The 24809-nt window shown below is 54.2% G+C and overlaps 2 protein-coding genes across 2 annotated transcripts; both read right to left on the bottom strand.

Moving 5' to 3' along the window:
* Window positions 1–1030: 1030 nt before the first annotated feature.
* On the bottom strand, window positions 1031–7394 carry LOC121153629 (cytochrome P450 2B4-like). The gene is made up of 9 exons (XM_040976281.1): window positions 7202–7394; window positions 6828–6990; window positions 6543–6692; window positions 6088–6248; window positions 4992–5168; window positions 4584–4725; window positions 4095–4282; window positions 2997–3138; window positions 1031–1585 (listed from the first exon to the last, which is right to left on the bottom strand). Exons 1-9 carry the CDS (start codon window positions 7373–7375, stop codon window positions 1317–1319), a joined length of 1566 nt encoding a protein of 521 aa, XP_040832215.1. The 5' UTR covers window positions 7376–7394; the 3' UTR covers window positions 1031–1316.
* Window positions 7395–8609: 1215 nt separating this feature from the next.
* On the bottom strand, window positions 8610–24495 carry LOC121153628 (cytochrome P450 2B4). The gene is made up of 9 exons (XM_040976280.1): window positions 24325–24495; window positions 18193–18355; window positions 17914–18063; window positions 16573–16733; window positions 14809–14985; window positions 13968–14109; window positions 12574–12761; window positions 12310–12451; window positions 8610–9324 (listed from the first exon to the last, which is right to left on the bottom strand). The coding sequence occupies exons 1-9, from the start codon at window positions 24493–24495 to the stop codon at window positions 9143–9145; spliced, it is 1476 nt and encodes a 491-aa protein (XP_040832214.1). The 3' UTR covers window positions 8610–9142.
* Window positions 24496–24809: the final 314 nt, after the last annotated feature.

The raw sequence follows: 24809 nt of genomic DNA, 5'->3' as shown, positions 1-24809 counted from the left end.
CAGAGCCAAGAATCCCTTGGTGATCTGTAAATTAAAAATATTTTATTTCCAATACTAATAATGACAGCAACATCAACTAAACCAGGATTCAGGTTTGGGTGTCTTTGGGATGACTTGGGTTCTGGCCTCAGGCCACTGACTTCACCTCTCTGAGCCTCAGTTTTCTGGAGGAGGATTTTTTTCTCTATGTATCTATTGATTTATTATCAGCCTCTCATGGCACACTTACCTGGTCACCACATCAGCATCATCTCACTTAGTCTTTGTAACGACTCATGAAGGCCTCTGAGAGGGCAGGTCTGCCCCATGCTCACGGCTTCGGGTAGCAGGTGCACATCAAAGACCACCCCCTGTCCCACACCTCCGTGGGGGAGGTGAGATTTATCCTTGCCGTGGAATACGATGCTGCCATGAAAAGGAGGGCCAGGCTGGCCACAGGGTGCCTACGCCTTTTAGCACAGTGCTGAGGACAGTCATGCAATCTCATTTCCATGTCCTACAGTCCACAGCCACGCAACATCCAGCACAGCAAATCTGCTGTTATACAAGTTCACCAGCGGTCATTAGGCCCCAGAGGGTGCGTCCGTGGAAGCATCTTTTTGAGGTGGTGAAAGTATTTTGGAAGGAGAAAGTTGCTAGAAGCAAAACGGAGTCATCTGTGCTAACCTCAACCAGAAAAACAAAAAATAGGAAATAAACCAAGACAACAGGCCACGAGGTAAGCTGACCACAATTCAAGCATTCTCTCTCTCTCTCTCTCTCTCTCTCGGCCTCCATTGTCTTCTGTTTTTACTTAAGTCAGCAGGAACTAAGCATGGGTGATGGCCACGCCACACTGTGTTGGGCTGTCCAAGCCATCTTGCTTTTCTGGGTACAGGGAAATATGCTATTTCATTTTTGCCTCAAAAGGCAAAACAAAACAAAGCAATACAGCAGAGACAGAAATTTGTCCCAGACATTAGAGGACTTTATTGGTTTTTGGAGGACCGAGGTTGGGGGGGTGGGGTTGGAACTGACATCATCCGGAGTCCCACAGTACAGAGGCTGACGATAGTCTTCATGGAGGGAAGGGAAGTGGGGGTGGTGGGAAGCTCAGATCCACACATGGATGGGGTTGATTCTGCCTCAGCTGTCCCATGCCCCATATTGGGGCCTCAGTTTCTCTCACTGTGGTGATAAGTCTAAGTTATTGAGGTATTTCTGGACCCTGAAACTCTAAGGTTTTATCCTTAGTGATCTGTGAAAATTACATAGGGGATGAAGACTGCAGCAGGCAGAATGGGAGTAAGGCTGCCAGAAGGACTGTCCACGGGGGCTCAGGAGGCCTGTAGGGATGTGCTCTGCACAGGGGCAGGGGCTGAAGGGAAGGCCTGTGGGGGGGCCTGCATCCCTTTGTCCCCTCTCCTGCGGGGCAGGAAGCAGACCTGGAACACGGGGGGCAGCTTCCCTAGCCCGTTCACCTGCGGCGTGAGGTCAATCTCTTCCGGGGCTTTGGGGCAGCCCAAGGAGAAATTCTGCAACATGGTGGTGAAAAAGAGGAAGAGCTCGGAGCGGGCCAGGCTCTCACCCAGACAGATGCGTTTCCCTGGGGGTGAAAGGGAGGGGGTGTTGTCATGCTGGGGAGCACCCAGCGGCCCCTCCCACCCTCCTGAGACGATTGCATGCTCATCATTGACATCATGGTGTGTGTGTGTGTGTGTGTGCGCGCCCTAGCTGCCCCATAGCATCTCTGTCTCTTAGCTCAGTCTTTGCCTCTCTTGCACACTCATGTATCCTTGATTAAGTGTATTACTATCAGTTAAGCCAATAGATGCTGCAAAAACATGGGGAGACTCTGCTCGTGTACCTTGGAAAAGCAGAGCAAGGAGAGAGGTAGAGTGGGGAAGCTAACACCTCTGGCCTCCTCCTGGACTGACAGGCAGGTCCAAGACCCACTCATGGCTGGGTAAGAACACCCACTTGCTTCTGAAGGAACCAATATACAGCTGGGGCTCTGTGCCATGCACCTGCCCCAGGTCCCAAGGCTGGCACCCCAGTGTCCCCTGGGACCCTGTTTCAGCACCATGGACAGAAGCAAGCCCCACGGCCAGGGGCCCCTCAGGCTTGTTACATATGCCGGATGGCACCCGGCCCACCATCATCTTACAACTAAGCCCCTCACACCCACTCCTCCTATCTTTCAAGTGTTCTGTCTTCTTCAGCACCAGACTTGGGTCCACGAGGCAGGACCAGGGTAGGCAGCAAATATGTCCCTGGGCTTACCACAGTTTGGGCTGCACCTGTTGACTGTAGGAACACCGGAAAAGGAGGGAACCTAGAGAGCCTTGAAGCCCAACAAACTATGTCCCTACTCGCACAGCACAGCTTTCCGGTCACTGTGTGGCCATGAGGAGTATGGTCCCCCTGCTGACTGGGCATGGACACTGGCTCAGCTCCCAAGTGCCTCCAATAGCCACGATTAGGACAAGCTGAAGTCAGGAGACTCAATATATCCTATTTTCCCCCCTTCCTCGAACTCCTTTCATTCATGTACCTACCCTTTGCCTCTCTATCCACCTGTAAATGTATGTGTTCACTCACAGTAAAAATAAATAAATAAGACATCCTCTGAAATATTAACAAGTCTGGTTTGAGTAGGAATTGACAGCGGACTTCTACTTTTGGTTTGATGACTTTCTTGTGTGTATAGAATTAGGAAAGTAACAAAGATACTTGTACTTGGGGTGAAAGAGTGAAAAATTCCCAATTCTGGGCACACAGTAGACCCTCAGTAAAACGGGCCACTGAGTGGTTATCAGTGGATGCATGCATGAGTGTGTCTGTATGTGCACATGCCTGTTTTTATGAACTTTAGCCTCCATGGTTTGTCCTCCCTTCCCTTCCGCCTCACGCTCTTTGTCTCGCTCACCTCCACGTTTTGCCAGAACATCCACCTGCTGTTTGAACATGCCACGCAGAGGAGGTGGGGGTGGGGCAGGGCCCAGGGCACAGCTTACCCATGGAGAACGGGATGAAGGCTTCCTGCTTTCTGAAGTTGCCCTCTGCATCCAGGAAGTGACCGGGGTAGAAGGCATCTGGCCTCTCAAAGTAGTGTGGGTCATGGAGGGCAGAGCTCATGACAGGGTACACAGTGGTGCCCTGGAAGGGTTTCAGACATTATCAGCAAGGAGCAATTGAATCTGGTACGCAGAGGTCACAGTGAGCTTGATGCCCGTGCTGCGCTAGAGTTAAAATACTGAAACGAGACTGAATATGTTTGGGGTAACAGCTGTGCCACAAGCCCTCTGGCTAACCCTACCAAACACTCCATCGTCTGTTCCCAAAGCCCGCCTGATCTCCTCTCTCTGATCTGCCAACTAGAAGCTCTCTGTCTGACTCATCAGAGCCTCCATGGACCCAAGTGCAGCATCAGCACCAGAATCTCATCTGATGTGTTGGTATCCCCTGGAGGATTGGGTGCTGTGACTAATGGTCCTTGGTGCATCCATAGTCGGAAGCACAGGGCCACGCAAGGGGACTGAGGTGAAGTCGTAGGCAGCGATGCTGTTCTACACGGTTGGTCAAGATGATGCTTGGGATGCCTGGGTTTGCGCCCTGGCCCTACTCCTCAATCCAGCTTCCTGCCACTACACACCCTGGAAGGCAGCAGGTAACGCTCGGGCGCTTGGGTCCCTGCTATCCACATGCAAGACCTAGGTGAGTCCCTGGCTCCTGACGTCAGCCTCGCCCAGCCTAGGCTAGTGCATACATTTGGGGAGGGGACCAGCAGGCAGAAGAACTCTGCCCGCCTGTCTGTGCACATATGTGTCTCCCTCTCTCTCTGCCACCCTGCCTTTCAAATAAGTCTTTAAAAAAAAAAAAAACAGCTCCATCTAACAACACATTTTAGCAAAAGAAAATCTAACATCAAGTAAAACACAAGACAGGACGGAGGGGAGATGGTATGCCCACATTTCCAAAATCTCCCTCCCCCTACATAAGTCTGGAAATGTAAGATGGTGGTGGTAACCCAGTGACTGGGGAGCTGGAGTGACACAAGACCACAGGCAGCCAGCTGGCCGCTCCCCCAGATTCTGGCACCCTGCAGGTGTCACCTTCAGGAGATGGTATCCCCGGAAGTGGGTGTCCTTCATGAGGCAATGGGGGATTCCTATGGGTGTCAGGTCGCTGAATCTCTGGATCTCGCAGATGACAGCGTCTGTGTACGGCATCTTGGTCCGGTCCTCCAGGGCTGGGAGGCGGTGGGGGCCGATCACCCTGTCGATCTCCGCTTGGACTTTCTCTGAGTTGGGGAGGGTGGAAGAGGGGTACATCAGGGATTGTCCATAATAACAACCTCCCTAGAGACACCCCCAAAAAGGGACCTGCAGCCAGGAGGAGGAAGCTGCTGTATTCTTGACTAAGGTGTTGCCTTATCACACCTTCCCAACCACAGTATGGAGAAGGGCAATGGCCCCTCTGAGCTTCCTAACTGTGCTCTGCAAATCACCAAAGGGTGATACACTCCCCTCCCTGGGAATGAGGCCAAGAGCTGTCCAGTTTGTCTCTCCCTGGACCCCAAAGGGAGCCAGAGCGTGACCCACCTGCGGTCTCCGTGTTCTTAAGCAGCAGCAGGAGGCCATAGCGCAGCGTGGTGCTGGTGGTCTCGGTGCCCGCGAAGAACAGCGAGAGCACGGTATGCACCAGGTTCGTGTGGTGGAACTCGCTCTCCGCCAGCGAGCGCTCCTGCAGCGGGGAAAGGCAAGCTGGGTGGGAATCGCCCTTCTCCATAACAACGGGTCTAGCATTGGACAGCCCAATCAGAATAGACAAGAGCCTCCAATCAACCAATCAGGACAGAGGTCTAACAGAGCCAGTCAGAGGCCAAGGAGAGACAGAGGAGAGGACCAGCTACTAAGGACTCAGTACAGCTGCGCATAGAAGTTCAAGTCCGTGTCAGAAGTGTGCCCAGCCCCGTCTGTGCACCCACCCCAACTTAGCTGGGCCCTTGCCTTGTCCATACGGAGCAGGAAGGAATCAATCAAGTCCCGGGGCATGCTGGGCTCCAGGGTCTCCCGGTGTTTCTCGATGTTTTGGATGATAAAATCCTTGAGTTCTTGAATGACGTTGTTCATGCGGATGTGAGGACCTGGCAAGTGTCTCAAGATGCCAGACAGGAGTTCAAACACCTAGAGAGAGACAGGGTAGTGTTCACAGCCTGTTCTCCCCGCTCTGGGCTGGTGCTGGGTGCCTGGGACATGGCACTGTCTGAGATAGCCCTGGCTGAAGGGCAGCGGGAGACTTAGGCAACATGCCCTGGGGTGCCCATAGGTGGCCACATACCCAGTAGTACACACAGAGTGGTACCTGCTGCCCTCACTCACGCCATGGAGGGCTCTGTTCTCAGTGTCCACCCTTCTCCCAGGCCTGGTTCCCACCATCAACCTGTCTCCTCACCTTACCTGGTGTTCAGACATGCTTGAGTAGACAGATGACTCTCAGGGTGTGTGTGTGTGTGTGTGTGTGTGTGTGTGTGTGTGTGTGTGTGTGACACCCCTAAGGCCAGCCTTGTGGCACACCACCTATGATTCTGGCATTCTGTATGAGCGCTGGTTCAAGTCCTGGCTGCTCCACTTCTGACCCAGATTCCTGCCAATGCGCCCGGAGACGCAGCAGAGGACGGCCCAAGTTGTGATTACATGGGAATTTCAGATGGAATTTCAAGCTCCTGGCTTCGGCCTGGCTCAGTCAACAAGGAACCAATGGATAGTGTGTGTGTGTGTGTGTGTGTGTGTGTGTGTGTGTGTCTGATTTTCAAAGAAATCTTTTTTGAGGGAAAGAAAAGAAAGAAGGAAAGAAGAAAAAGAGTGGAGGAAGAGAGAGAGAGGGAGAGAAAGAAAGCCAACCCGTGCCACTGGGCCAAGCTGGTTGTTTTGTGATTAAAACCGCAGGACACAGTTTTCCAATTTCCAAGTGCCCAAAGGGGCCAGCAACTCCTCCTCTTGGGGCAGCCCCTCGCTTCTGTGTCCATGGCAGAAGTCCAGAGCCTGCCCTCCCGCAGCCCTCTACTCCCACCTGCCCTTTGCCTGGGGGACTCCTGGGCCTCACCTGGCTGTAGAAGGAGCTGAGGAGGATAAAGGTCTCACTCAGTAAGTGCAGGAGCTTCTGGAACATTGGGTCCCGATAGTCGAAGCGCTCGCCAAAAACAACGGAGCAGATGACATTGGCCGTGATGGCGTGGAAAAGGGAGGTGGGATCCAGGTAAACCCCTGGGGGCGAGAGGTCTCTAATGGCAGGTGCCCCCCACCTCCCCAGGCATTGCATCCTGGCCACTCTGACCCAGCTGCTGCCCACGTGACCCCAGCAGGTGGCTGTTTAGCTCTGTTCGTCTCACGCCTTCTATCTTTGCCTTTTCATTTCCAAATCTTTTTCTTGACATTTCTGCATTTTTATGTGTGCTCTCAGCATCCCCCCATTTCTCTCTCGCTCTCCCTCTCCCTCCTGCCTCCCTATCTTTCTCCCCCCCTCTCTCCTGCTCCACCTGCCCCAGGCTTGGGGCTCACCCTGTGAGTTCTGCAGTTCCTCCACCAGGCACTGCGCCTCCTCCTTGATGCGCTGCTCGATGCTGCGCCTCCCCACCCCCAGGTCCTTCATGGTGGACAGACAGAATCGCCGAAGGGCTTTCCAAGGCTTTCCGTTGGCGAACGCCACGCCTGGGTGACAGAGGAGAGGGTGAGAAGAGGAGGTTAGGTGTATTCCTGGGGGCTGCTTTCTCCCTTGTCCACAAATGCCCACCCTCACCCCTCACTCTGTCCTCCCATTGTGCCCGCCCCCAAGCCCCAACTCACCAGTCCCCTGGAAGATGGCATCCGTGATGGCGATGGTGCCCCGGCCAGAGAATGCCTCAGCCTGCTCCACTAGGGCCTCCCGTATGGCCTCGTACCCGCACAGCACAACCACAGGCCGGGGCCCCAGATACACAGTGAAGACGTCCCCATATTTCTCACGCAACTGTGGAGGCACCACCCGGGGCTGGCTGCAGGTTGTGGCACCTGCCACAGGACCCCTCCACCCGCTTCAGCCGCTGTGGCTCAGCCTTCCCTGGCACCTCCCAGCCCCCACCACAACTCAGCCCCCCTCAGGTCTTCCGGAAGTTTCTAAGTGGGCTGCTGATCCATGGGTTCCCGGGGTTCCCTGCCAGCGGCGCCCTCTCCCGGCTCACCCGCTGGAAAGATACGAGGAAACCCTGGCGGTCGATCTGCCACAGACTTCCCAGGAGGGGCAATGGCCAGGGACCGGGAGGGAGGCGGCCCTGGCGGCCCCGATGGCCGCGGACCCAGAGGATCAGCAGGCCCGAGGCCAGGACGGTGAGGAGCCAGAAGGCTGACAGCACCATGGCGTCCCTTCTTCTGGCCGTCTCCCCACGCTGCCGTCTCTCTTAAAACGCAGGCAGCTCTGTTGTTTGTTGTCTTTCTTCTGTGGGTTGGCAGGATTGAGAGTGCCAAGAATCTAGTTTGGCAGAGCTCCTGCTGCCTCTCCAGAGGTTACAGGAAGCCCGAAGGCAGTAGGTGCCTCTGCAGGAGCCAGCAGCCCAGCAGCAGCTCGGGGACCCAGTCCTAATATTGCCTGCCCATTGGCCCCTGGCTGGTCTGGTGCCCTCTGACACCCAGCGAGAGCTCCAGAAAGGGTGTGGGAAGGGTGGAGGCTGTGTTGATGATGACTCTGGGTCAGCTGTGTCACCAGGCGCCATTCTAGCGTGAGAGAGAAATGAGATAAGAAGAAGGTGGTACGGCCTGACAAAGGAGGCCTGTGGTGGGAAGGAGATTTCTTTAGTCGGCCACTGCCAGCCAGCCAGCTGTTCCTCAGCTGCTGTTTTCCCCTGGGTCCTGACCGTAAGCGGGTCACGCATGCAATACCAGGGATTACGCCCTGATCCCAGGAGGTCAGGCGTGGTATGTTCGGCTTGATTCTCAAGCGACTTGAAAAGACATGTCAGGAATCCCAAGGTCACAGAGGGGCAGGGGCAAGGCCACCAAGAGTGAGAGTGGCGAGCGGAGCTTGGAAGACGTGACGTGGAAGCCTTCAGACATGGGCAACCATGGGTGTGCGACCGTGTTTACCTGGGACACCTTGCCACAGGTGAGCACAGCAAGGTGGAGAGCAGATGGGGTTTGCCAGGGGCTGGAGGAATGGGGAGGGGCTGTTTCATGGGTTCTGAGGTTTTCCTTTGGGCAGTGACCAAGTCTGGAAGCAGATGGCGTGGTTGTAAGGGTGTGGTAAGGGACCAAAAAAGCATGAGACCACACCTTTAAGAGGGCCCGCTGCACACTGTGTGGGCTGCATCTGAATTTAATGATGAGTGAAAATAATGGCTGTGGCCACCTCCAGGTTCTTTCTCCTCCACTCACAAGCAGTGTGCTCCCAGAACCCTGGCAGCATTGCCTGACCTGTCACTACCTGTCACTCCACTGGAATGTGAACATCGTTGCACCTGCTGCAGGGAGCTGGTGTGTGTGTGTGTGGGGGGGGGCTCACAGGAGGTGCCGTATGCTGGAGGTCCTGTGTGCTGGAGGCCCCGTGTGCAGAGGCTGCAGCACAGACCATTCAGAGGGACTACACTTGTTCTTTCATTTTATTTTTATTGGAAAGGCAAAGTTACAGAGAGAAGAGACACACACAGAGATCTTTCGTCTGCTGGTTCACTCCCCAGATGGCTATGATGGCTGGAGTCGAGCCAGTCCACAGATGCTTCCTCTGGGTCTCCCACGGGGGCGCAGGGAGGGGCCCAAGCACTTGGAACATATTCCGCTGCTTTCCCAGGTGCATCAGCAGGGAGCTGGATTAGAAGTGGAGCAGCCGGAACTGGAATAGGATGGAGGTTATGCTGTCCCCTGCAGTGGTTCTAAACAGGGGAGCAGTCTCCTGGCATGAGCTGTGGCCTTGGAAGTGGAAGTGTAGCGGGGTCCCAAGCCAGGGTTCCCCTTGTCTGTGCACACCAAGGAAGGTGTCTGTACCAGGGCGGAAGGAGATGTGACAATAAGGGGAGGGACTCTGGCAGCCGGTTCCAGAAGCAGGAAGACAAAGGAAGAGTTAGGGACTCTTCTGCACAGGGGTTGGGGACGTGTAATGACCAGCATCAGTGGCCCCTTTTCTGCCAGCCTGCTTAGCGGGCCAGGAAGCGGATCTTGTACGCGGGGGGTATTCTGCCCACACCACTCTCCTGAGGCGTGAGGTCGATGTCCTCAGGGGCCACAGGGCCGGTCACGGAGAAGTTCTGCAGGATGGTGGTGAAGAAGAGGAACAACTCGGAACGGGCAATGCCTTCGCCGAGGCAGATGCGCTTGCCTGTGGACACAGAGGGTCACAGGGGTGGGCGCAGCCTGGGGGGTCTGCAATGCCTCACTCACCTGTGTCTGCAGTAATGGGTCTACGTGGGGCTTGACCTTTAACCTGTAAGTCAGGGTCAGGGTGGGCTTCCGGACTCTCTGAGACCAGATGGAAACATTGAGGTGCAGGTGCTAGGTTCACCTCTTGGGTAGGAGTTTTTTGTTAGATATCCGGAAGGTTCAGTGGCCTCCAGGGTGGAAGGCTCCACTTCCGGGTGTGTGTGTGTGTGTGTGTGTGTGTGTGTGTGCATCTTGTCTCTGGGAGCATGTGGGTGTATGTTTCTGGGTCTCTGTGTCCCGATTCTTTCTCTGCCTCATCTTCTGGTCTCAGCCCGGGACCCACAGCTTTTGAGAAACGTGAACACACCCACCCAAGTCATCCGTCACATTGAGGATGGGGCTCTCGCATGAGCCTCCCCGCTTATGTTGGGGTCTCTCCCACAGCCAGGGCCAGGGTGGGTCAACTTCCCTACACTCCTGTGCAACCCCTCTCAAGTGATTGGAAGACTGTCCCCCACTCCCCTCTCTTAGGGGGAAGGAGCACATCAGGGAAGGGTTCGTGTCCTTTCGGCCCAGCCAGAGGAGCCGTGCCCTGTTCCTCAACAGGTTCTGTGATCCAGATGTGTCCAGATCGGCCTGGGAGTTTAACATCTCCCTCCTCAGGCCGTACACCCCGTCTGTCCCTGAGGCGGCCTGGGGGGACGCCCTCTATTATTTTCTGCCCTGGCAGGTTGGGGGGAGTCAGCCTCTGGCCCTGCCTCCTCACCCCCACACTCTTCCGCTTTGAGCTCCCTGTTTGTATCTGATATTCATTCTATTTTCATCTCCCTCTGAAGACACTTTGTCTCTCGCCCAGTCTGTTCTCCCTCCTTACTTACATCATTCTGTTCCATCTTAAGATTTCGCTCCCTCCTCTTCCTCCCTGCCTCCTCCTTATCCCACTCCTACTCTCTCGGGGTCTCTCCTGGGTCCCCTGTTCCCTGACTCCTATCCCCTGTCCCTTGCCCCCGTGCCCTGTCCCCACGTGTCTCTCATTGTCCTGCTCTATTCCACACTCACATGATCTCTCTGTGGCTTACCTGTACGTCTCTCTCTGGATTTGGGGTGGGGCCGTGGAGGGGAGGCACTGACCCTCCTCCCACTGCCCCCCACCTTCTCTTCCTGGCTTACTAACTGTGAACTGAGGGTGCAGCCCGCTGTCTTGGGTGGCGCCTGGGGAATCACCATCACCCAAGTCACCGACTGAGGACCTGTTCCTGTCCTCCTTTCCTCCCTCCCAGCATTTAAGGAACATGAACACTGGAACAGTCCGTGAGTGGATCTCCTTTGCCTCTGGCCTTCGGCTGCCGCTGGACCTAGCAAGATGTAAGCTAATATAAATGTCCAACATGAGTCTCTTCTAACGAGTCATCAGATCTTGGTCAGTCAGAGCAGCTGATCTTCTGCGCATCACAAGCTGCAGATTCCTTCACGCGTCTAACCAAGCTGTCTCCATCATTTCCTCTTCCCGCCTGTAAACATTGCCCGCCCACTTTGCTGAGTGGAGCTCCTTGCCCCTGTCTGCTGCCTGATCATCCTTGAACACTGGCATTGCTCAAGCAAACTCAGGTAAACCTCATTTGTTTCATGTGTTTCTTTCAACAGGCCGAGGACCAAGGGATCAGATCAGGGACATTGGCCCGGTGTGATGGCTCAATGACTGAATCCTCACTTGGCAAGTGCCAGCATCCCATATGGGCACTGGTTCATGACCCAGCTACTCCACTTCCCATCCAGCTCCTTTCTTGTGGCCTGGGAAAGCAATAAAGGATGGACAAAGCCTTGGGACCTTGCATCCATGTGGGAGACCCAGAAGAAGCTCCTGGCTCCTGGCTCCGGACTTGGGATCAGCTCAGCTCCAGCCATTATGACCACATGGGGCATGAGCCAGTGGATGGAAGCTTTTTCTCTCTCTCTGTCTCTCCTACTCTGTGTAAATCTGATCTATCTTCCCAATAAAGAATAAATAGATCTTTAAAACAAGAGTACAGGGATGGGCAGTGTAGGCAGGGCCTTCCCCAGCTCCTTGGTGTATAAGATTAAGTCCCAGCGCCTTCTGCAGCCTGCCAGGCTATGTCCACCTCAGTCCCTTCTGGAATCTACTGCCCAGGCTCACCGGGCCTCGTACAGCTTCTCGTGGGTCCCAACTGCCTCTGCACTTCCCAGACTTTCCTTGCTGGGAAGTGGCCCCAAGTGGCTGCTCAGTGGTTATGTATGGGGGTCAGCTTTCACTCACCAGCCTGCCCGGGATGAGGCAGTGGGGGTCGGAATTTTCCTTTCCGTGCTCCCCAAACCCTCCCACTAGCACATACTATGATTAATAGGATCATTAAGTTGCCTTTCACGGTTATGACAATGCCCCCAGGGGCCACCCAGCACGTGGCAGCTGTTGTGGGCACTCAGCAGTCACTCGATCAGATCTGCGCCTCTGCCATAGCACTGAACACTCCTGTGTCTCCCGTGCCTTGGGCGAGGCAGGCTATTGGGTCCCCCAGGAGAGCAGGGAGCACAGAGGAGGGACCTGTAGCATTTCTTCTTGAAGAAAATGAATTCGCTGAGGTGGCCTGAGGGTCAAATCCTTGCCCAAGGTCCTTCTGACCCAGAGGTGGCTTGGAGACACAATCCTATTTCTCAAGTCTCTCTACGACGGCTGTCGTAAAAACAAAATGGTTCTTGAAAAATGTTTAATGAGGTCAGGATGCCCCGCAACCTAGTCTGATGGCCGCATGTTGAATCCATGTTTTGGGTTATCATAGGGTACCCTGAAACCGGTCCCCTTCACATCATTTTTCAGTCAAGGGCAGGGAAGGTGGACAGGTTCCTGAGGATGGATGGGATCATGCAGGGAACACAGCTGGAAGAGAAGGGGCGGGATTCCTGACTCTGGCATCTGGGCGCCACTTACCTGTGGAGAACGGCATAAAGGCTTCATTCTTCTTCAGCCCCCCATTGGCATCCAGGAAGTGGTCAGGGTTAAAGGTGTGTGGTGTTTCAAAGTAATGCGGGTCATGGAGAGCTGAGCTTAGGATGGGGTACACTTCCGTGTTCTGTGGGAGGTCATATGAGAATAAAGTTCCCTGCCCGCCGCCCCCAACACATATCCCCTCCTCACCAAAAGGCCCTCAAGGTGGCCCTCCTGGGAGATCCATGAGAAGCTGGGTGACCTCACCTTGGGAATGACATAGCCTCGGAATTGAGTGTCTTGGGTGACCACGTGGGGCACCCCGATGGGGATGAGGTCTGAAAACCTCTGGATCTCATGGATGACCGCATCCGTGTAAGGCATCTTGGCTCGGTCGTCCAGGGCCGGGGCGCGGTGTGAGCCGATCACCTGGTCAATCTCCTTCTGGACCCTCTCTGGGCAGAGAATGGGGACCCGTGAGTCAGGCCAAAGGCTCCATCCCTGGGCCCCTCAGGCTCATCAGCCTGCCGGGAGGGAAGGAAACGGCAAACAGCAGGAATTCTCAGCCTTTGAAATCTACTGGGTGATGGGGGCGGTCTCTCGTCACAGCATACACACACACACACACATAGATGCACAGCTGTGTACACACAGGCACACAAGTACACAGATTTACAGGTACACACTTACGCACAGGTGCTCCACATACAGATGCTCACGCAGGTACACAGGTGTACACACACAGGTGATGCACAGATGTGTAGGTGCAGACAACACGAATACAGAGATGTGCCCACAAATACACACACAGACGCATACTCCCCCAAGCCTTTCATGGAATTTCAGATTCAGAACTGTCAGAATTCCCTCTCTAAGGTGAGGGGGGAAAAAAATGAATAAATATGTGTTGTATATGTCTACACAAGATAGGCACTATGCCAGAATTTCAGGTGATTTGCAAAGGACTCTCTGACCACATTAATCCACGAACAGCCGGATTACACATAAACCCATCAATGACGATCAACCCAATGAGTTGATTGGTGACTGAAGCAACAGTCAGTGAATTTCTGGCTGTTCACGTGTCAATCAATAGTGGAGGGGCCCATTGCAAAATAAGGCAGTGAGCCCAATTAGTGTACCAGGTGAACGGAACCAAGACAAGAATACGAGCATAAATAAATCACCCACTTACAAGTGCATCAGACTATAAGAAAAGAGTGGGAGGTTAATGATAAACCAAGAAGGGATAAATGGGTGAATTATTACCTTGTAAGTGAAGCAAGGGAATGGATGAAGAATGAACTGACGCACAGGCTGGTACAGGACTAAGATCAAAGCCCTCTCGGCAGAGGATGCATGCATGAGCAAGCACTGAACAAATGACAGACTGTTCCTGCACCAACTTATAGACCAATGAATACAAATACAGAAATGAGAGCGTGCGTCCCACAGAGAGAGGGCCAGTGAGTCCAGAGGCAGATGGACGGATGATGGGTAAGTGGATGGTGAGTGAATCGGGAAACAGAGCGACTGGTCTTGCATGCCTGCATGCACAGGACTGGCTTAGTAGGGGCTGTCCCCAAGCTCACAGCGCCCCAGGAATAGAAGGTTGGCATGATCTCACTGCCCCGTGCTGGACCCTCCTGTCCATGGCCCACCTCTGACGTGCGGGTATTTCAGCATGAGCAGGAAGCCGTAGCGGAGGGTGGTGCTGCTGGTCTCCGTGCCGGCGAAGAAGAGCGAGAGCACGGTGATGATGAGGTTCTTGTGGTGGAACTCACTGCTCGGGTTGGACTTCTCCTGTGTCCCCAGGGGAGAGGCAGGGGGAGGAACAGTGAGCAGGAGCCCGGGCCATGCTTCGCCCGTTTCACCCCTGCTCCATGCTCTGCATTCTAGCTCTGGGTCTCACTCTATCTGATCCACTGCCATTCCCCATCCTCCACTTGGCCACTTCTCTCTCTCTCTCTCTCTCTCTCTCTCTCTCCTAATTAACTTATTTATCACAGAGAAAGAGAGAGAGAGCCTCCATCTGCTGGTTCACTCTCTAAATGGCTACCATAGCCGGAGTCTCTCAGGGGTCCAAGTGTTTGGACAACCTTCTGTTGCCTTCTCAGGTACAATAGCAGGGAGCTGGGTTAGAAGTGGAGGAGCTGGGACTTGAATCCCTGTTCTTTGAGATACCAGCCTCCCAGACGACAGCTTAGCCCACTATGCCACAGTGCCAGCCCCCTCTTTCTGCTATGGCTCTGCTTTTACTTCTCCACCTTTGGATATGGTTCCTCTCCTTCCTGCCACAGCTACGTGGGCCTTCTGCCACTTCATCCTTCTCTCTTGCCTGGCGCTTCTTCCCAGCATCCCCCCATCTCCCTTCCCCCCCTTTCATATCATCATCCTTTTCCTCCATCTTCTCTTCCCCTTTTTTTCCCTCCCTGCTCTTCTTCCCCGGCTCCATCTTTCCCTCCCTCCCCTCCACACCCTCGCCCTTCTCCCAGGCCCCACTTTGTCCATGCGGAGCAGGTATGTGTCGATGAAGTCCCGGGGGTTGCTGGGGTCCAGGGTCTGGCGGTGCTCCTCCACGCTGTGGCCAATGAAAGTGTTGATTTCCTGCAGGTTTTTGTAGATTTGCCTGTGTGCGCCGGGAAAGTGCTTTAGGAAGCTGGAGCAGAGCTCAAACATCTGCAGGCAGAAAAGGTGGGGAGGAACCCTCCTGAGGCTGAGCCCGCTAGGGCCTGGGCTGCTGGAGGAGCAGCCCTCCCAGGAACCAGCACCTCCTTGGGGACTCTCTCTCGCTTTCTCTTCTCTCCTCCTCCTCTCTCTGGTCCTCTCTCTGTCTCTCTGGTTTTCTCTCTCTCTCTCTGGCTCTCTGATTCTATCTTTCTCCCTACCCCATCCCCCAGTCCTGTCTCATTCTCTCCCTCTCTCTGGTTTTCTCTCTCTCTGGTCCTCTCCCTCCATCTCTCTCTCTCTCTTTCTGGTTCTATCTTTCTCTCCTCCCTGTCCCCCCCCCCACACCGCTCCGGTCCTGTCTCCCTCTCTCTGGTTTTTTTTTTCTCTCTTTCCCTCTCCCCACTATCTGCCCTTCCTATCTCACGCTCATTGCTCTGCGTCTCTCCCTGTCTTTCTCCCACCTTTCCCTGCTCCTGTCCTGATCTCTGCCTCTCCCCACAGCTCCCTCCCCTCCCTGCTGGGATCCTCACCCAACAGGAGCCCTGGCCACTGCTCTTCATCACTTGAGAACCTAGTTTGATCATTTAGTCTCATGACAAATGTGCCTAGCTTACGGCACATTATCACAGAAACTGTAAAGTATTACAAAATGAGATGGAAGAGTCTCCTTCTAGAGCTGCCCATTGACCGTGGATTGGCAGGTATCCCTTCCAGACTCTTCTCTCTCCACTGCTCTTCAGAACATCGGAAGCACCTGATGGGGCTGGTCGCACCAGCTCGTGCTGGGCCCCCTGAGTAACTGGGTGAGACCTTCCGGTGGAAGGAGGTGCGGATCCACATGTGAGTCTAACCCTGGAGTAGAGCTACAGCTATGCTTACTGCTCTGTCAGCTCACTTCCTAACTCCGCATGCCAAGCAGCACAGTTTCAGGTGAGGCACAAGAGAAACTTATTAAGGCTAACGCAATGGCTCAATTGGCTAATCCTTAGCCTGCAAGCACCAGCATCCCATATGTGCCCTGGTTCATGTCCCGGCTGTTCCACTTCCCATCCAGCTCCCACTGGGGCCTGGGAAAGCAGTAGAGAATAGCTCAAAGCCTTGGGACTCTGCACCCGCGTGAGAGACGTGGCCACGTTCCACAGTGGAATCAGCCACTGGACCGAACACCTGCTCCTTTTTGAAAAGAAACATGCAGCTTTAGAGTCGGGGCAATTTTTCTTTTTTAAAAAAAAAAGAAGAAAGAGAAGAGGGGGACAAGGTGGAGGAACACGGTCATTACTTTTCTGTATCCTTGAGTTTTTTTGGGTGAGATGTTTCAGTAAACATACGAAGGTGAGAATCTGTCCCGAGAGTGGGGAGCTTGGGGGGGCCAAAGCACACACTCTCTCTTTCCGTCTTTTCCTTCCTTCCACTCTCCCCCCCCCCAAACTCTCACTTCTGGAGTCTCTAACTCTGTCCCTGAATCCCGTGTGTCTCTGCCCTCTTTCCTGAGCCCTCAAAGCCGATCCTTCTCCACCCCCACCCCCAATTGACCTGCCGATGTCCGCCAACCCCCAACCCCTCCTTCCATCCATCCATGCCTCCCCCTGCCCGGACCTGGCTGGAGAAAGAGCTGAGGAGGGAGAAGCTCTTATAGAACATGTCCAGCAGCCTCAGGAACACTGGGTCCTTATAGTCGAAGCGTTTCCCAAAGACGATGGAGCAGATGATGTTGGCCGTGACAAGGTGGAAGAGCAAGGTGGTATCCAGGAGGGCTCCTAGGAGGAGGTAGCGACAGATGGCAGGACTCAGAGTCATGGATTTGGGGAACACTTGGCTGCAGCCCTGCCTCTCTGTGTGACTGTCCCCAGTGTTCAGTCATGATGGATGGACAAGGAATGGCCATCTGTGGGGGGCACCTTGCCACAGCAAGGGGAGGAAGAAGGCACAAGTGTATGGTCTTGTCTCTTCCCATCTTGCTAAGTGGGCAGACCAGGTTGCTAAGTAAACATCCAGCTATGGACTCTGCAGTGAGTCCATCCCCACTGCCAGGGAACAGGTGCACAGCAGGTGCCCCATCAATCACTCATGCAGTTGAGACCTTGGATCCCTCTCTGCTGTCTGGTCTCTCCCCCCACCTCTGGGGTTCTCTGCTTTTCCGGGAATACAGCTGCATCTGTGAGTGGATGCCTGGGCACACCCTGGCCACACCATCCCTGACCCTGGCTGCAGACAGCATGGGCTGTGAAGGTGAGCTTGGGACACCCCAGCTGGCGGGTCAGGTGGCAAGAGCCTTGCAGTTGCACACATCTGTGTCCCACATGGGGCTGCCCAGGTTCAACGCCCAGACCTGGCTCCTGACTCGGGCTTCTGCGGGTTCAAACCCTGAGAGGCAACCGTGATGGCTCAAGTCGTTGGCTTCCTGTCCCCAACGTGAGAGACCTGGGCCTGGGCTGTGTTTCTGACTTAAAGCTTTGCCTCACCCTGGCCATTGCTGGCATTTGAGTCAGTCTCTTTCTCTCCCTCTGGCACTTTGAATGTCTCTCTCTCCCCATGCATTTTGAGTTTCTCACTCGCCCTCTCTTTCCCATCACTCCCAGCCTCTCTGGAACTCTTGAGGGACTTGGATTAAGAAGAAAACAAAGCCCACCACATCCAGGAGAGGAGCAGGCACGGCCACTCCTATGTCCTGTGATGAAGATCCCAAAAACATCCCGCGGCGTTTCTCTGGGCCACGCCCGCCCTCTGCTGGCTGCTGAGCACAGAGCGCCCCACTCCGACCCCGGCTCCCCGAAACCCAAGGCCTTCCCGGTCTCAGCCTTCCTCGCTGTGCGTCCTGGTGTCGCCCTGAGCTGCTTTTCCGCAGCGGCGTGCTGAGCACTCGCGGCCCCCCTCTGACCCTGTCTCCGACTCCTGACTGTCCGTCTTTCTCCGGGCTCCCGTGCACCCAGTCCTCACCCTGGGACTTGCGCAGCTCCTCCACCAGGCACTGAGCCTCCTCCTGTATCCGCTCCTCCACGCTGCGCTTGCCCATGCCGAAGTCCCGCATGGTGGCCAGAGAGAATCTCCGCAGGACGCGCCAGCGTTCCCCGTTGGCAAAGATCACTCCTGCGGGGAGGGATGGCGCGCGGGGCGGTTGGAAGGACACTTGGGGTCCCAGGCTTGGGCACCCCTGCCCCGCTCCTCCCCGCCTTGCCTTCCCAGCCGGCTAGGTGCCGGCGACTCTCAGACTCTCACCGTAGCCCTGGAAAACCGGTTCGATGACAGCGATCTTGCCCCTGCCAGAGAAGGTCTCTGCTTGGTCCACAAGGGCTTCCCGGATGGCCTCCGTCCCACACAGCACGACCACGGGTTTGGGTCCCAGGTACACCGTGAACACGTCCCCATATTTCTCTCGGAACTGCCAAGCACAGCCACACTCAGGGTCATTGCTGAACCGCGGGGGGCGGGGGAGGGGGTGTTCCATCAGCCAGCCCTTCCTGCTCCCCAGTTCCCAGGGCCCAGCACTAAAAGGGTTAACCCGTGCCCCAGCCAGGATCCGCTTTGCTGGGGTGTATCCCCTAACCAGTACAGATGGGAGTCTGTTTCGGGCGCCACTCTGGCCACAGATCTCCACCAACACAACCAGAGTCCCCCTAAAAACCCAATTTACAATTTGCCTTTTGGGGGCAGGGGATGGGGTGAGCAGTGTTGTGACAGAGTAGATTAAGCTACTGTCTGCAACACCAGTACCCACAAGAGTCCCAACTTCTCTCCTTGCAATCCAGTTCCCTGCCAACGAGCCTGAGAAAGCAGCAGAGGACAGTCAGCATTTTGGCTCCTGGATTTGGCCTGGCCCAGACCTGGTCATTGCAGCCATTTGGGGAATGATCTAGAAGATGGACAATCTTTCTCTTGCTCTCACTCTCTGCCTTTCAAATAAATGAATCCTTAACAAAAAAAAAAAAAAAATGATTCACAGACCGAGGCCAGTGCATGGCTCAAAAGGATAACCCTTCACCCTCAAGCACCAGTATCCCACATGGGTGCTGGTTCACGTTCCAGTTGCTCCACTTTCCATCCTGCTTGTGGCCTGGGAAAGCAGTCGAGAACGGCCCAAAGCCTTGGGACCCTGCACCCATGTGGGAGACCTGGAGAAGGCTCCTGGCTCCTGGTTTGGATCAGCTCAGCTCCAGTCGTTGAGGATATTTGAGGAGTAAACCAAGTGATGGAAAATCTTTCCCTCTTTGTCTCTCCTCTCTGTCAATTTGCTTTTCAAATAAAAGTCTATAAATCTTCCTTTTAAAAAGTGTCTCACCGATCATAAAAAAGGGTTGTTTGCTTAACAATGTCTTGCACTGATTCCTGAAAAGACCCTTGACTCCCTCGCTGCTCCCCTTCTTGTGCCCCCACCCCAGTGCCTCACCACTGCTCCAAGCCAGAGTAATTAAACTAGAATCCACTTTGGCTCCTGGTCTGCCTGAAGCCCTCCGACATCCCATGAGCCCCCTTCCCGGCCCTGTGCTGTGGCCCCCTCTAACTCGTCACCCCACTCCTCCCACGTTCATTCATGAAGATCCCTGAGTTTGTTCCTACATCAGGCACCTTTCAGCCACTCCTGTCCCTCCTTCTGCACAAAGCAGAGTCCGGACCCCTCCCACATGGGAGGCCCGGCCTTGCACCCACTGGGAGACCTGGATAGGCTCCTGCCTTTGGTTTGGTCCAGCCCTGGCCATTGCATTCATTTGGGGAGTGAATCACTGGATGGAAGGTCTCTATCTCTCTAACACTGCCATTCAAACAGATTAAACAAACAAACAAACAAAAACCAAACCAAAACAAAACAAAACACCTGAGGGGTGGGAAGGGCTATTGGGACATGACCAAGGCATGGTGCCCCATGTGATCTTTGGGGTTCAGTGCAAGCCCAACTGGTTGATCATCCCCTGGACCAACTTTGCATGGCTTACAGTCCCTCCTACCCAGCACAGCCTTCGGTGTTTGTTGAGGGATTCTGGTCTTTCTTCTACCTCTGCAGCACCCCCTTGGCTCCATCCCTGAGTCCCGGGCCCAGCTGTAGCCAGGACTGTGGGACCCGGAGCTGACCACTTCCTTCACAGCTGCTGCTGACGGTGCAGAGTAGCCAGACCAGACACACAGCAGCGACTGCTCTGGTCACACTCAGGGCTATTCGACCCCAGGTGACCTTGGCTGCTCGCTCTCGCTCTCTCTCTCTCTCTTCTCTCAGGGCCAGTGTCACTGTGGGGATAAAGATGATGCAATATCCCCTTGCTGTTTGTGACAAGATGTTTCGTAGCCAACAAGAAGCACATGTGTCAAACCCTGGCCAACACCCTGCCCTGTTCTCTTCTTGTATAGCTTGGACACCCAGTCTTGGAATCTTCCATGGCAAGGGTCCCCAGAGACCAGCCAGCGTCCAACTCTCCCCCACTAATACTGACATCCTGTGGACAGCACTCTGGCAAGTCCCAGCGTCCTCCGATCCAAAAGGACAGCTGCCAAGAACCCTTTGTGATGGTGCAAGGGCATAAGCTTCTGGAACAACACAGCCCCCCCTGGAACTCGCCGCGGCATTCTGAAAGACGAGCATAATCCATGGCTGTGGTACCCCACTGCACTCTCTACATTCTCCTCCAACCACAGAGACCCACCGCCACCCCCAGCCGCAGGGAGCAAGGCCATGCCCAGGAAAAGCTACCTCAACTCCGCCCACTCTCCCACCACTCTGAGCACCTCAAGATCCCCCCAGGTTGCCAAAGTCCCAGCCTGCTGAGGGAGTGGGCTGTTGCCACAGGTGCCTTCTGTCCCCACACCAGCAGGTGGCCATCCACTGCGAGTCCATTCATCTTTCGTGAATTTGATTCGGCTGTGAGTTCATGCTCTGTTTTCTCTCTGTTCTGTGCCTCTTTGCCAATGCTCTGTAAGGCAAAGGCAGGCACGACTCTGGCGGTGAGCTTCACGCATCTCTGAATTTGGGGAGTCCTCCTCATTGTCAGTAACCAGCTATTGTGAAAGAGGGGCACAGCAAGACAGTAAGTCCCGTGTGTGAAGTCACTTTCGCCACCCAGGGAGCCTCTGCTGGGGTTGAAAATGCCCCTCAGTGGGGAGGTTAAAGGCTGGCACTGTGGCATATGGGTAAAGCCGTGTGTCCCATACAGGTGCTGGTTTGAGTCCCAGCTTTCTTCTGATCCAGCTCCCTGCTCATGCACCTGGGAAAGTGGTGTCAGATGGCCCAAGTGCTGGGGCCTCTGCACCCACATGGGAGACCCAGGAGAAGCTCCTGGCTCCTGGCTTAGGCCTCATATCCAGCCCTGGCCATTGAGGCCACTTGGAGAATGTACCAGCAGATGGAAGATCTTTCTCTCTATTTCTCCTTCCTCTCTCTGTACCTCTACTTTTATTGGAAAGGCAGATTATGCAGAGAGAAGGAGAAACAAAAAGAGCTTGCTGGCTCACTCCACCAATGGCAGCAACAGCCGGAGCTAAGCTGATCTGAAGCCAGGAGCCAGGAGCCAGGAGCCAGGAGATTCTTCCGGGTCTTCCACATGGGTGCAGGGTCCCAAGGCTTTGGGCCATCCTCAACTGCTTTCCCAGGCCACAAGCAGGGAACTGGATGAGAAGCAAAGCAGCTGGGACACAGACCGTTGTCCTGTCCATGTGGGATGCTGGCACCTGCAGACAGAGACTGAGTCATTGTGCCAGCCCAAATAAATCTTGTTTTAAAGAGAATTTTCAGTGCATGAAGTAAGAGGGATTCCTTTGGGTCAGAATTTATTGAGTTGTTATTATCTCACTTTAAAGTTCTGTTATCTTCTGATTTAAATTGCTAATTAATGCTTAAAAGGTTCAACACAGTTCAGGACATAATTCTAAGAATTTATGACTGCGGCTCCCTCCCTTGCACTCAAACCTACTTGATTTACACCCATGGTCCCAAATGTTGTCCCTCCTGACATCGGACCAACCATGGTCCAACCCAAGCAACTCCTTGTTTATCGCTGAAGCTTCTCGGTTCCATCCACAGAATTCCAACAGATCTGCAGGTGGCATCATTTGAAGGATGGTGAACAAGTGACCTTGCCCGTCTCAGGGAAGAGGCCAGGGACTGGCTAAACACCAAGCCTTGCCTGACTTGAAGAGGTGTTTTTGACAGATGTGTGTATTCATATCCTGACCAGTCAGCACACATACATGTAGGAATTCAAGGAACTCACGGGAAACTGAATCAGAAGATCAACTTACGAGCCCAGCATGACAGCCTCGTGGCTAAGTCTCACCTTGAACACCCTGGGATTCCCTAGGGGCTCCAGTTCATGTCCTGGCTGCTCTGCTTCCCTTCCAGCTCCCTGCTCGTGGCCTGGGAAAGCAGTTAAGGATGGCCCAAAACCTTAGAACCCTGCACCCATGTGGGAGACCCGGAAGAAGCTCCTGGCTTCAAGATGTCTCAGCATCGGCTGTTGCAGCCACTTGGAGAGTGAACCAGCAGATGGAAGAGCTTTCTGTCCCTCTTTTTTGCTGTAAATCTGTATTTCCAATAAAAATTAATAAATCTCTTAAAAAGTCAATTTGTTTTCCTGTGAAAATCTTCCAAATCCATGCATCTAGAACACAGGAATCTGCAAAATATTTATGGAAATGTATCTTACAGAAAAATTCTGCATGGATTTCAAATTTTTCTGTGCCAAAACAAACTTGTTGTATTTTTAAAGATTTATTTATTTACTTATTTAATGGAAAGGCAGATTTACAGAGAGGAGAGATAGAAAGATCTTCCACCTGCTGGTTTACTCCGCCAATGGCTACAGCAGGTGGAGCTGAGCTGATCTAAACCCAGGAGGCTGAGGCTTCCACGACTACTTTCTCAGGCCACAAGCAGGGATCTGGATGGGAAGGGGAGCAGCCGAGACACAAGCCAGCACCCATATAGGACCCTGGCAGTTGTAAGGCAAGGTTTTAGCCCCTGGTTACTGTGCCAGCCCAATAAACTTGTCTGTTAAAGTTCTTTTCCATGAACTTTCCGGTATACACTCTCAAAGCTAGTAATTTTCAAGTTCGAAGTAGTATTGACAAGGATACCTTCTATGGCGAAGCATTTCCTTCGGTTAATAACAATGGTGATAGTAAATAAATCACTGATCCAGGACTAGTGGCGTAGCAACTAAAGTCACCCTCTGTGATGCCAGTATCCTGTCTGGACTCTGGTTCGTGTCCCAGCTGTGCTATTTCCAATCCAGCTTCTTCTTGTTCATCGCACTTGGAAAGCAGCAGGAGAGGACCCAAGTGCTTGGACCCCTGTGCCCACGTGGGAGACCCCGGAGGATTCTAGGGCCGGGACTGTAACTCAGCCTTTCAGACAGATAAAATACAATTTCTAAGAAAGAAAAAAAAAAATGGATGACAAGCCTCAGGCATGTGGTGGGTCTGGCCGGGGGAAGAAACAGATGCAAGTTACGGTATAATTCTCATTCTCCCGCTGGACACTGAGTACAGATCAGTAGGCAATTGAGTATAGATCAGTATAATCACACACAAGTGCCAAGGGAAATCACACAGAGACCCGGATAACCCCTGTAGGTGTGGCAGCTGCTGTTACAGGGTGTTCTATTGGACGTTTATTAGTTTAAAAGCTTTGTTGGTTTATTCTTGTCTACCTGAACAAGGCAGAGCGCCAAAGAGACACACAGAGAAACTGCCATCTGTTGGTTCACTCCCCCAGACACCCCCAATAGTCAGGAGCCTGTAACTCTAACCGGTTTCCCAGGAGAGCAGCGGAAATCCGAGCCCTTAAGCCATCATCTATCTCCCACCTTCCAACACACTTTAGCAAGAAGCTGAATTGGATGCAGAGAGGCAGGGACGCAAACCATGCCCCTGACATCGGAGGCAGAGGTCCTGGGCAGCCGCTTAACCCACCACACAGCCTGTCAACTTCTGTTCCTGCTCTCCCAACCCCACTACCTCCTTCCTGGCACCAGCTCTCAGGTTGGTCTTTGCTCCCTCTCTCTCTTGCTTGTTGGCAGATGCAAAAATCTGTTTGCTTGTTTGGTGTCACCGCCCTTTTGCGTTCTCTTCTGGGCAGGTACCCAAGGATGCCAAAGAGAATGACAGAGGGGGAGGGTGAGGCTCCATGGTGCACGCCCAGATACCTTGCAGGGGCCACATGTGGGTCCCGTGGAGTAGGATCAGCCCAGACTGTCAGACCACCATCCACGGTGCACTGGATCCTGCCCCTTCCCCTCCAGCCGCCCCCTCTGCACCTGAGATCCGGGAAGCAGGTGTGGCTCCCTTTGGCATGGGACCCTTCCCCTAACACCAGGCACCCAACCAGGGACTGGCTCACACTGGGGTCCCCATCCAGGTGTGTCTCACCCGCAGGAAAGAGCTGAGAAGGCCCCTCATGTCCATTTGCAGAAGATTCCCCAAGAAGGGCAGGGGACGCGGTCCAGGGGGGAGGTGGCCACGGGTCTTAGGGTGGCCCCTGACCAGGAGCAGCACAAGGCCCGTGAGGACGGCCAGCAGGAGAAGCATGCTGAGCTCCATGGTCCCCTGCTCTGTCTGTTGTCCCCTGTCCTGGAGCCTTTTATACGGAGCCTGGATCCCCACCCAGTCCACCCAGTTATGCAATCTCATCTGTTCCCCGCCCCCCCTTCACACCAGGATCGTGAAGAGAGCAGAGGACACATACTTCCTGCTTGGGCAGCCCGGGCAGTGGCTTACTCCCGGGCCCTTGGCTCCTCCCTAGAGACTTTGGCAGGGACTTGGGGTGGCAGCCAGCACCAGCAGGCACATGGGTTTTGCCAGCTTGCCTGTGATTGTCGAGTGTGCCTGTGTCGTTTCTACACAGAGAAAGGATT

This window comes from Ochotona curzoniae, unplaced genomic scaffold (genome assembly GCF_017591425.1).
Source record: "Ochotona curzoniae isolate NIBS_2020 unplaced genomic scaffold, NIBS_Ocur_1.0 contig_2699, whole genome shotgun sequence".
NCBI classification, from domain to species: domain Eukaryota; kingdom Metazoa; phylum Chordata; class Mammalia; order Lagomorpha; family Ochotonidae; genus Ochotona; species Ochotona curzoniae.
The sequence above is the reverse complement of the archived record's forward strand: the minus strand, read 5'-3'. Positions and strand labels throughout refer to the sequence as shown.

What these genes read in the sequence shown, in the direction of transcription:
- LOC121153629 (XM_040976281.1), bottom strand. Translation starts at nt 7,375, where the DNA reads ATGGTGCTGTCAGCCTTCTGGCTCCTCACCGTCCTGGCCTCGGGCCTG. An exon ending in TCCTGCTCCGTATGGACAAG is followed by an intron (nt 4,726 to 4,991) that starts GCAAGGGCCCAG and finishes TCCCCGCTGCAG; the next exon opens with GAGCGCTCGCTGGCGGAGAG. An exon ending in CTTCATCCCGTTCTCCATGG is followed by an intron (nt 1,586 to 2,996) that starts GTAAGCTGTGCC and finishes TTTCACCCCCAG; the next exon opens with GGAAACGCATCTGTCTGGGT.
- LOC121153628 (XM_040976280.1), bottom strand. Translation starts at nt 24,495, where the DNA reads ATGGAGCTCAGCATGCTTCTCCTGCTGGCCGTCCTCACGGGCCTTGTG. An exon ending in ACCTGCTCCGCATGGACAAA is followed by an intron (nt 14,110 to 14,808) that starts GTGGGGCCTGGG and finishes CTGGGGACACAG; the next exon opens with GAGAAGTCCAACCCGAGCAG. An exon ending in CTTTATGCCGTTCTCCACAG is followed by an intron (nt 9,325 to 12,309) that starts GTAAGTGGCGCC and finishes CTGTGTCCACAG; the next exon opens with GCAAGCGCATCTGCCTCGGC.